General features: G+C 40.7%; 2 protein-coding genes across 3 annotated transcripts in view; both read left to right on the forward strand.

Moving 5' to 3' along the window:
• The window catches only part of gpatch2 (G patch domain containing 2), an 8,411-nt gene extending 5,663 nt beyond the window's left edge, over positions 1–2,748 (forward strand). For both annotated transcript variants that reach the window (XM_046873718.1, XM_046873719.1), the window contains exon 10: positions 999–2,748. In XM_046873718.1, the coding sequence (XP_046729674.1) occupies positions 999–1,168 (170 nt within the window). In that variant the 3' untranslated portion in view covers positions 1,169–2,748. The remainder of the gene's footprint in view (positions 1–998) is intronic.
• Positions 2,749–5,194: 2,446 nt separating this feature from the next.
• The window catches only part of esrrgb (estrogen-related receptor gamma b), an 18,766-nt gene continuing 11,460 nt past the window's right edge, over positions 5,195–12,500 (forward strand). The window contains exon 1 of the mRNA XM_046873724.1: positions 5,195–5,542. The gene's annotated coding sequence lies outside the window, so the exon portion shown is untranslated. The remainder of the gene's footprint in view (positions 5,543–12,500) is intronic.

Here is a 12,500-nt window from a genome sequence, read left to right on the forward strand (position 1 = left end):
CGATAGAGTAGGGAAAAGCAAAAGATGAAAGAAAAAGATCAAACGGGTTAAATAGACGACAGGAAGTTGTGGCGAAATGTTCAGCCGCGGGTCACAGGGTTCACCTGTCCTCGACCCGCCGTTACTCTGAGTTAATTAGCCTAATACAGATTATCCTCCTTTTCTCCCACACGGGACTCGGAGCAGAAGTTATAGGGGGGAAAAAAAGGCAGACGAATCTAAAACAAAATACAACAAATATACTGTAGGTAATTAGTAGAGATTTGAGACTTTAACAAACGTCTTTATCCATTCAGTTCCCCGATGTTCGCAATTGTCGAGATTATCTCCTTTTACGAGAAATTCATGTTGCTAGCGTTAGCCGTTAGCCACTTCCTGGTTAGCGATTAACAATAGATTCTTTACTGTTTTCAAGCACGCACAAATCGTATTTCTGGTAGCCACTGCGATAACTTTTTCTTTTTTTTTTTTAAATACCACGGTCCGCCACTTAATATGTTCCTCCGGAAACCCAAAATTTTGTGTAAAAATTGTACAAATTCTGACTTTTTCCACTCACACGTGCTCCTTCTCCAAACTGTTCCCACAAACTTGAAGACACAAAGTGCACCAAAGTGCTCCATAGAGCTCCAACCCTTTTGAGATGAATTGGAACGCCACCCCAGGCCACCTCACCTACCCGTCTCATTCCCTGACTTTACTAACCCCCTTGTGGCTGAATGGTATCTAACAGATCTCCACAAAATTCCCACAAAAACCAGTCAGGAGAGTGGAGGCTATTCGAACAGAAAGCGCACACTAAATAAGCTCAGGAGTATGAACTTCCTTGAAGGTGAAATTGAGTTCGCTTGGCGTTCTCCTGGTTGATACGCCTGTTGGCCTGGCAGCAGAACCTCGAGCAAAGACGATCTAAAGAAAAAGTTTATAGTGAAGGACAATTAATAACCAAAAAAAAAAGGATTTTAATCTGATGTTATTAACCACCTCTGTTCCCGTAGGTGTGGTAGGAGAGGGAATCCCACCGATCCCGGACTCGAACGTCGGGAATCGGATGCTGCAGAACATGGGCTGGTGCCCCGGAATGGGCCTTGGACCTGAAGGAAGGGGCATCACTGAGCCGATCCGGTGTACACAGAGGCCCAAGGGTGCAGGATTAGGCTTTAACTGAGGTCTAGAACAGACCAAGATCACCCACAGAGCCAGACTCGGAGCCGTCGGTTCTGAAGACCCTGTCCTCCAGCAGAGGGCAGCGCCGAGGCCAAGATGCACAAACCGAAAAGAACGGCGGCCCACAGGGACGTGACCTTTTTGTTGCCTCAGATTTTTTATTTTTTTGCACAAAAACACTGTCATCTGTAGTGAGATAAAGGCCACTATTTCTCTGTCCTCATATTCTCACATCATGCCATCCGTGTCCGTCCAATCCCTAACTCCCGATTTGAATACTTTGCCAATTGTTTGGACTTTTTAAACACGTGCTACTAATGGATTTCAATTGCAAACCTGCCAAGATCATAAAATGGAAACGCGACATTTTCCGATCCGATCCACCGTCGCTAGTACAAGTTGCAGATGTCTTCCTTTTTTCATTTTTTTCCATTGTTAGCATTTTTTTATCAGATGTTCAACCAGCCAGCGCTCTTCTATCAGGTCACGGCAAGAAGCTGGAAAGGTTCGGGAGCCTCCGAGAACGCGTGAAGCCAGCCAACGCTTCACATTTTTAACACCACACTCGAATGATGGCGCTGTTAGCCCTTTTCCACATATACAGGATCGGATCGCATCTTGCTGAACAACGGGAAAACGTGTAATGCCGTCCCTCCCACTCATGGCCATGGACTTTTGATTTGAAATGATAGCAAGTTACAGAACGAATAAAAAAACACGATCACCTTTGTCTGACTCGTTTTGACCTGGGTTGCCAGATTTTCCATCCTCCAACCAAAATAATAGCATTTATATGACGTAGTTTTACTTTTAACATCCCTAATTTCATTTTAAGATCATCTCTAGTTTTTAATTGTAATAGTTGAGTTTTTAGACCTCCTACAGCGATTTCAGTTCAAGTATACAAAATTTTTTTTGCGGCAAAACATTTAAATGACTTGGTTGCAAAAATTTCGGTCAATAAAATCTCAATTTAGCCGGTCAATGTATTACAGAATGCCATTTATTATTATAATTATAATAGTTTGATTAGGTATTGTGATTTTTATTGCTATTCATAACTACTAAAAAAAAAATAGGTTAAAGTTGTACATCTGTGCATCCTATAGTTGACACAAACGGACAAAAAAACAAACCAAAAAAAAAAAAAACATGCATCTAAGATTTCTTTTTTCTTTCCTAACTCTCGTTCTTTATCACCAGAATGAGTGACTCCTCATGCTATGCTTTTTAGTCTTGAAGCGTCCCCGAGGGTCTCTGAGATCAGAACTGCTGTATTTCGAGTCTATAACAACGCAAAAGGTGCTGATTCGGGATCAAAATTTTCTCCTGCGTATGCTGCGAACCTGAACGCCGATCCGATCGTGACTCGGCTCCCAGTGGACGACTTGATATTGTGAGAACATTTGCATGATTATGATCTTGGAAGTCGCTGCGTTCTGTTTTCGAATACGTTGCTTGTAAAAGTCGAGGGTTGTACAGATTTCGGAAAGGTTTTCCTTTTTTTTATTATTATTATATAAAGACCAGAATGCTGTTCTTGATGTTCAAGCTGAAGTGAATAAAAACGAAGAAACCTCATTCAGCTTCGGTTTGCATATTATTTACATATTATATTATTTCTTTGGATGCTGTTTCTGTTCCAGCGTAACAATGCCCCCTTGCAGAAAAACATCTCTAAGAACATATGTGTTGAAAGATGTGGAATATGTCCTGCTATAGAACTTCAACCCTATTTAACACCTTTACGATGAAATGGAACCCACCGGAATACCGCGAGAGATCAGAAAGACCTTCGAGCCGAATCCCCAAAAATGTAGAAACCATTCAGCAACTCGGCAAACAATGCCCATGCTCTCACATTTGCGCTCTCACCCTGATCGCCAGATTTGTCTCCGGGAGATCCAGCGTGAATTGCAGAAGGTGCTTGACACGTTTCGAAAAGAAGACTTCCAGGACACATTCCAGAAGTCAAGTGCTGTATTGCTGCTCAAGGGAACTATTTAAAAGATGATAGTGTTTAAACTTAGATACATCGAGAGCATCGAGAACGTTTTGTAGTTCAGATCTACTCCTTGTTTTGGCTAGCTAGCTAACAAAAGAGAAATCCAAATGAAATCAATATTTGGCGTGACCGCGATTTTGGCTTTCGGTTCTCACTTTTGCACACTTTCTACTCAGGGATTTTGAAGGATCAGAGTCAGGTGTATGATAAACTTATACCAAGCAGGTGCTATAATCATCAATTTAGCTGTAAAGGGGCTTCAAACCGGGTAAGAAACAGCCAAATTCTGCTACTAATATGAGGTTGTGGAAGATAGTTTCATGTCACAGGTGATACACCATCTCAAAACAGCACAACGACAAGACGCGTGGTAGCTAGCTGCTTCTTTTGGCTTCTCCCTGTAGGGGTCGCCACAGCGGATCATCCGTCTCCAGTCCTCTACCTGCATGTCTTCCCTTACCACATCCATAAACCACCTCCTTGGCCTTCCTCTTTTCCTCCTTCCTGGTGGCTCCATCCTTAGCATTCTCCTACTGATATATACCATATGTCCCTCCTCTGCACATGTCCAAACCTCTCTTAATCTTTTTACTCTCCTGTGTGATTGTGCTGTATTGTGTGACAGAAACCGGTTGTAGCAGTTTTCAAATAACGTTGTATCAGCAACCATCTACAAAACAAAGTTCACGTGGAAACTGTTAAAAAAAAAAAAAAAACCTTAGCAGCAAACACAAAGATCAGTCCGTGGTGGAAAAAAAAATAATGACGTGAAAAATGAAACTTGGCTATGCAATGTACATGTACACACACTACTGTGAGCTTAGAGACAAATCAGTGTGTACTCAGATGTTTGTGGCTTTCATTTGTTTTTGCAAAATCTGTTTCATTTAAATTACAATGATTACAATATTAGCAGTAGATAATAATAAATGTATATATATAGTAATATAGAAGGGTATCTGCAAGAGTAAAAGGGAAAGTTTATAGGACTGTGGTGAGACCTGTGGTGTTGTATGGTTTAGAGACACTGGCATTGAGTAAAAGACAGGAGGTGGAGCTGGAGGTAGCAGAGCTGAAGATGCTGAGATTTTCATTGGGAGTGAAGAGGATGGACAGGATTAAAAACGAGTTTATTAGAGGGACAGCGCATGTCGTCTTGGAGACAAGGTTAGGGAGGTGTGATTGAGATGGTTTGGACATGTGCAGAGGAGGGACATGGGGTATATCGGTAGGAGTATGCTGAGGATGGAGCCACCAGGAAGGAGGAAAAGAGGTAAACCAAGGAGGAGGTTTATGGATGTGGTGAGGGAAGACATGCAGGTGGTTTGTTTAAAAGAGGCAGATGTAGAGGACAGGGGGGTATGGGAATGGATGAGCCGCTGTGGCGACCTCTAATGGAAGAAGCCGAAAGAAGAAGAAGAAGAAGAAGAAGAGGAAGTTCACAGTCTCTCAAAGTATTGGGATACCAGACCTTTTCACTTAAACTTGGAAAGCCAAACCTGTTCCAGCATAGCAATGCACCTGTGCACAAAGCGAGCCAAGGTGGCAATTTTGATTCGTTGATTTCAATAGCTGTGCGAACAGCGGTATTAATATCTGCAGGTTATATACTTTAAAGTTGTCGTTTGGTGAAAGCAGACATCTCGGTGTATGTTTACTATAAATATTTTGTCTGAGAGGCTTATAATTCAATTATTTTTATTTGTATAGCGCTTTTAACAATGGACATTGTCTCAAAGCAGCTTTACACAGATAATGCCTTAATAAAGAATGAATAAGATTGTTCTTGAGAAGTTTAAGTTTGTTCCCAATGAGCGACCCCGTGGCGTTTTAATTTGTGGCTTGCTACAATGCAAACTTTTTTGCCTGATCCTTGAGAAAATGTGGTTTTGTTGGATTCTAGAGAGCTCCACACCGAGGCAGCCATCTTGAATCTGCATTCAGCAGCCAGCTGTCTGGTGCCGTCATAACAACCTGGAGCTTAACACGCCCCCTTCAACCACCATCCTAAACAGCACTGTGGCAGCAGTGGAGTCATTCAGGTTCCTGGGCACCACCAGCTCTCAGGGCCTGAAGTGGGACAATCACATTGACTCCATTGTTAAAAAGGCCTAATAGAGGATGTTCTTACTTCACAGCTGAGGAAGTTCAACCTGCCACAGACGCTGCACACACAGTTCTACTTAGCCATCATGGAGTCTGTCCTGTGCACTTCGGTAACAGTCTGGTTTGGGCTCATCTACACAATCAGACATCAGAAGACTACAGAGGCTGACAGGATTATTGATGCTCCTCTGCCCACACTATAAGAACTGCCACTGTATGTCTTTACTGATTGGCCGGAGGACAGACTGCGGGCTGCTCTGAGAGGTATCTAGGGTTTTGTGCCGATAAATGTGGGAACTGTGTTTGGTTTTGGTGATGAGAAAGGGCTTGTAAAAATAAAGGCACAGCCGTGGTCTTGATCTCTTATCTTGCCTTCTATTTTGTCAACTTTACATCCTTGTTTATTCTGGCTTCTGCTGACGTTTCTTAATTACGTCGTCACCGTGTGAGAGGGAGTGGGTTCAGAGCTCAGCAATCCTGGCCTCTTCAGTGTGTTACATAACAGTGTTAGATATGATATGAGAGATGTGTGTGAATATGGTGTAAAAAGAAAAAAAGACCTGGGCAGGAAGTGGGATGAAAGTCAGGAGTGTCAAATAAGTGTCAAAGATGTAAGCAAAAGGCTGAATTGTTTCACAAGGATTCTGGAATTCTATGCCAACTTAATTTCATTTTTCAAAAATACCTGCTACAAACTTCTCTTGATGTGGTTTAGGACAAAATTTTAATTTGCCTAAAGTCTAAATGGTGTAACCTCATGGAGGCGGCCATCTTGGATATATAAAATGTCTTCTTTGTTGTGTTCTCTGCTTAGACACAACATAGTAAATGAAAACAATTTATAATAAAAGACACACTTCCACTAACCTTTGGGTGGTTCAAAATGTGTGTAATTGATGGCAAAGAAACCATCAGCCGTTATGTCTTTAGGATTTAGCGTACATGCGTGGAGCGTAGCAATGGGGTGGTGTAAGAGAACCTAGGAAGGCTTTTAGCAGCATTGTGAATCGGACTTGAAATCTTTAGCGAAACTGAATGACATGACTGCACCGGGAGGTGCTGTGATAATACTGGGTTTTGGTTTACATGTGTGTTGTGTGTGTGTGTAAGAGAATGTGTGTGGACGTTTATCTAATATATTGATAATACACTATTAGCTAGATGATTAAAAAAACACGACGTAAGTGGGAGTATCAAGTTTCCCGTCAACATCCGAAGCTGTTCGTTGTTATTTTGTGTGAAGTTGATGGATGAAGGGAATCATCAGGGTTGAAGCAGATTAAGCTTGTGCAGAGACAGAATGCCTGGGCATGCATGCTCATGGCTTAAATGAATCAAGCTCATTTAGTGTGTGTGCGTGTGGTCAAGTAGTGACAGGAGGGTTGCTCAAATCCAATATTCTGTCGAAGCTTTGTGTTTTGATGCCCTCTATAACGGAAGCATATAAAAATAAATATTAAAAAATGTTGTGGAACATGAAGGTTCTCCCAATCTCATCTTAGACCAAGGAGGAGGTTTATGGATGTGGTGAGGGAAGACATGCAGGTAGTTAGGTTGAAAGAGGCAGATGTAGAGGACAGGGGGTATGGAGACGGATGACCAGCTGTGGTGACCCCTAATGGGAGAAGCTAAAAGAAGAAGAAGAGGAAGGTTGTGAGATTTTTAAAGGTTGTATGTAACAATTTCAGATAAGATGGTAAACGATAAGCACGTAAGGTCATATTTGTCAAATTTATGGAGTAATTGCAGTGTAGACCTTGTAACCCTCATTGCTACGCTCCCTTCATTGGCTTTCTGAAGCTGCCTGATACCTCAATGCTTTACCATTGTACCACTAATCCCTCCATTCTCTACCACTGCTCCAGTGGTCCCTCCTTTCTTTACCACTGAACCCACAATTCTCCACCATGGCTCCACTGGTCCCTCAATCCTCTGTCACCACTGCAATGATGCCTCCGTCTTATACCACTTCTCCACTAATACCTTTATCTACTACTATTGCACCACTGATTCATTCATTCTCTACCACTGCACCACTGATCCCTTGATCCTCTACCACTCCTCCACTGGTCCCCCCCATCCTCTACCACTGCTCCAATGATTCCTTCATCCTGTACCATAAAATCATGCTCCATTTATCCTGATGGTATGTTTATTTTCTGTCCTAATGAATCAATACCAGGATGTATTTACTGATAAAGACTCAAGTAGAACCAACATGCACATACTAATGTTCTAGGTTCCTTTTATGAAACTAATGTTTTACCATTTAAATAAATGTCTATTTCCCCACCTTTGTCCCCATTTAAAATCTGGTATTCCCTTATATTCATTTGAAGTTCAAATACCAGGACCTTGAGGAAAACTCTTAACCCTGAGCGTCGGGCTTGGTTTGTATACTGTTTCATTCGCGTGTTGCTTTTTCTTGTCGTAACTGTTTTGCGGTTGTCCTTACTTATAACAAAGCGAGTGACCTTCACGTGCACCCTCATATGGACTCTCTGATTAGTCTTTATTTATGTAGCACTTTTTGCTCATATTCAAGGCTTTACAGTCAACAAAGGCATGAATCAGGTGTGGCAAATGTCCACTGCGGGCAATTCTGCCCCGAAGGATACAAAATATAACCCTCACGTAATATTACGTCTCAATAATATTTCAGCATCAAATTTACTACGAATATGTATAGAATAAAACCCGGGCTTGAATTGTTTTGCACCATTAATTATGTTGTTTTAGTTAATTATACATGTTGGAATATTTGATTATGATTGGTTGAATCACTAATAGTTTTATGAGCAAAATGGGTCATTGAATACTGGAAAAATGATACAAAGCTTCATTTGAAACTCCAAAAGCCATATTATTACCAGTAGACAAGTGGTATATACATACAAACTGTACACTAAAATCAAGAAACGTTTGTGGGGTGTCTGATCGTAAGATTGGTATGTGTGTATTTCGAATGTCCCATTCCACATTTAGTCTCCATTTCCTCTTATAATAACCTGCACTCTCCAGGGAAGATGTTCCACAAGATTTTGTGGAGATTTGTGTTTATGCAGGTACAATGGTGTTTGTAAAGTCAGGTACTGATGTAGGTGAGGTGAAGAGGCCTGGGGTGGTGTTCCAATGTATTCCAAAAGTGTTCAGTTGGGTTGGAGCTCTATAGAAGGGGATCTTCCACATCTCCCAACCCATGTAAAGCAGATCTTCATGTAGCTTGTGCACATTGTCATGTTGGAACAGGTTTGGGTAGTTCAACTGAAGAGAAAATAAATTGAATGCTAGTACATCCAAAGACATTTGTGGGCCTCTGTTTTTGTGCTAATAAATGACAGCTTTAATATGTGAATGGTGGCAAATTACCATATTTTCAAGGTGATAATCCACAGTTAGATGTGAGGCTTGATACAATTTTAACATTTTCTGCTTTGCTATGGGCTGTTATTCACCTTCACATTGTGCAGTAATGTTGTATTATGCTCACAAGCACTGAATTATCCTTTACCCCTGAGGTCCCCAACTACCGGTACCGATCAGTTGGCACCAGGCCACACAGAAGTTTCCAGACTTTTGCAGTCTGCAGGATGCATTCCCTGAGATGGTATGAAGAACAATCCTTAAAAGGAACCAGACCCAAAAGGGAACCCACCTTCATCTGGGTGCTACCGATTGTCCATTTATTATATTGTGGTTTATTTTTAATTTTTATTAAAAATGCAACTAAATTAATGAAATCATACTGTTTTGTGGTCAGACGAATTGAAATTGTAATTCTTTTTGGAAACCATGGACACCACATCCTCCAGACTAAAGAGGAGAGGGACTATATCAGCACTCAGTTCATCTGGATATACTATATACAGGTTTTAGACCAACAAATGCTTCCATCCAGAAAATGTCTTTTTTAGGGATGAGGATGAGTGTTCATGTGTTCATGTTTACACAACTGAACTGAAACTCACACACACACTCACTCCACGGTGAACTGTGTGTTACTGAGCTGCTACAATTCTGAACTCAAACTCACACTTACTCATACTAATTTCACACATCAATGTCTTCAGTACAATCCATATTATTTTATTTTATTATTACATAACTGTTTACATGCTGTTTTTTGCACATCCATTTGACTGCTGCTATTACTGTTTTGCACAACCTTTTGTGTTTACATTTTGTGTTTATTTACAAGCACACTCCTGTATCCAGTTCTCTCTTGCACACTTTACCGTAGGTTTACTGGCGGCGCTCTTTTGTGCTTTGTGTATTTGTCCTACACTGTCTTGTGTTCTCTTTTGCACCAGGTTGCACACGATGCACTTTATTTGACGACGACGACTTACTGTAGGTTTTCTTAGCTCTGTGTTCTGGTATGTAGCTTTGTTGTTTTATGTAGCACCAGGGTTCTGCAGAAACGTTGTCTCATTTCACTGTGTTCTGCGTCAGCTATATACGGTTGAAATGACAACAAAAGCTACTTGACTTGACTTGACTTCTATTAATAATAAACTGTGCATGTGTGTGTTCTTTTAACACACACTATTACTGTAGTGTGTATGAATCTGTGTGTGTGTATGTCTCTGTGTGCTCAGGCTTGGCAAGCTCATTTTTACATCCGCAGAATAAAGGTTGTGTACACATACGCGTCCTTTATCATAAAAAATTATTATAATGGTGTTTGTAACGGTAGTGTGTGTGTGGTGTATTATCAGTTATCAGTTACAGTGTGTATTGAAGTAAAGTGTACTATGCTTTAATGTTGTACCTCAGACAGAAGTGTATTTAAGTGTGTGTGTGTGTGTTGTAATGTCACCCTTCAGGAACCTGCATTGGCCTAGGAAGTGTTTCTGATAGAGCTCTTTGTATCAGATCAAAGACAACTGCGTTTACATTGTTCCCAGTCCTGGCTTCATGTTAATGCATCACCTTTTACCCGTTTTTTTTTTTTTTTTTACATTTTTTTATTTTCGTTAAAGGATGAATCACACTTTCCATTGTGCTGTTGGTGGTAAAATGTCTTGGTCATCAGCATCTTATCTTTTATGCTAGTTTGCATAAATGCTTACTCGATAACGGCTGTAGTAGTGTGTCTTTACTCATGACCAACGCAAAAAAAATAACATACACACATTTCCGTTTTTACCCCAGATGCAGTTCATATAAATATATATATATATATATATATATATATATATATATATATATATATATATATATAATATTTATAGCATTGGTGCCTTAGCGTAAAAGTTAACGTGATGCATCAAAAAGAATGTCTAGATATATTTCATTATTTTTCCTGTTTTTTTTGCACTATAAAGGCTTGTTGGTGAAAGGGGCTATGAGTTAGATCCAGGAGGTGCTTAAGTAAATGTATGATTTGCTGTCTGTCTGAATTACAGATAGAAAACAAAGGAAAACTAAGGACAAAAAAAGGTAAATTTGTGTTTGATGGCTGTAAAATGTCTCCGCAAAGTTGTCCCAGGGCTGTATTTACCGCAGTAAAGCATCCCTTTACTTTTAACAGCTGATATTATCTACCGTATATATGTCTGGGTACAGAGGGGAATATTTGCTGTTGGTTTTGGGAGAGGAATAGTGTCCCATTTATGTTTTAAACAGGATTCTATCTGCTCAACATTCCTGGGTTTACTTTGTCTTGTTTTTCATTTCATGACGCACCAAATAATTTCGGCTGGTAAAAGATCTGGATTTGCAGCCAGGGCAGATCAGCACCCGGACTCTTCTACTGTGAAGCCATGCTGTTGTAACAGATGCAGTATCCTGCTGAAAATATGAAAGGCCTTCCCTGTAAAAGATGTTTTCTGGATGGAAGCATTTGTTGCTCTAAAACCTGTTTAGCATTGATGGAGTCTTTCCAAATGTGAAAGCTATAGCTCAGAGGAGACTTTGGACGTCTGATTGAAGGTTGTGAGTTTAAATCCCAGCACCACCAAGCTACAATTGGGAGGTGGTAGTTCAGTGGTTAAGGCAGTGGGTTACTAATTGGAAGGTAAGGGTTCAAGCCTGGTATTTCCAAGATGCTATTTCCTGAGCAAGGCCCTTAAACCTCCAGGGGTGCTGTATCATAGCTAACTGTTCACTCTGAACCCAGGGTCTGCCAAATGGCGTCAATTTTACGATGTAAAGTTGTACGTCTACATTCCAGGTAAAGAAGCAAACTGCACACATTTGCTCGAGCTGCTCCTTTAAGCGTGTTTTGAGTCCGTGCTCATGTGTATGCAAACACAGTCTAATCTGCGAAAGTAAACACCGCCATCTAAATCTCCTTCTAATTAGCCTGTAGTCTGGGGAGAAAAACTGCCGCGTATCAGCGTTGTTATCTGATCAGGAACAAAAGCATGATGCTTTGTGGAAAACACTGATCTGAAGCTTAGATCTTTTTTTGCAGTGCAGTCCGACATGCCACGTTACTCTCTCTGTGTATGTGTTTTCCTTCAGTTTTTCCATTTAGGTTTACCCCACAATATAGCCCTTTCACCCTAAATAATCAACCTTCCTTCATTCGTCAGTCTCTCTTGATTCAAGCTTCACCCGCATGCCTGTACGCTGCGTACGTGACTCACGGACGCGAAGATTCGCTAATACCGCAAACACAAATACATCAGTAACGACAATAATAGTGGCTTTGAACGCAACCTCAAAACCGAAAATCTTTTTTTTTTTCGTTGTTGTTGTTTCTACATGACACAAAGGAAGCGAACACAAGCATCCAGCCGAAAGACTTCATTGAAATTGTGACGTGACACCATGTTTAACTAGTCGAATTAAATGATCTTTATTGTGCCATCATCATTTGTGGTCAAGGGAAGAAAAAAAACCGCACACTTTCATCAATATGCACAAAGTAACAGTGCAGGAGTTGGAAATTACACATTTCTACTGTATGTCCAGGTGTTCCCATTGAGAAATCCTGCCTTAGAATGAATAACAGTTTTACACAATCTCGGCATCAGGACAGTTTGCTAAAATACTTTAAAATTCCTCTTGTCAAACCTTCCAAAGTTGCTCTTTAGAAAATCGCACAGGAGATTTCTTTCTTTCTTGTGATCCAGTTCATCCCAGAGCAGTTCAATAGGATTTAGATGCGATGACTGGGCAGACCATTTCACGATAGATATCACTGCAGCAGACTGCTTGCTTGGACGTACGCTTCGGCTCACTGTCTTGTTGTATGGTAAAGTCAATTTGCGGT

Source organism: Silurus meridionalis, chromosome 18 (genome assembly GCF_014805685.1).
Source record: "Silurus meridionalis isolate SWU-2019-XX chromosome 18, ASM1480568v1, whole genome shotgun sequence".
Taxonomy (NCBI): domain Eukaryota; kingdom Metazoa; phylum Chordata; class Actinopteri; order Siluriformes; family Siluridae; genus Silurus; species Silurus meridionalis.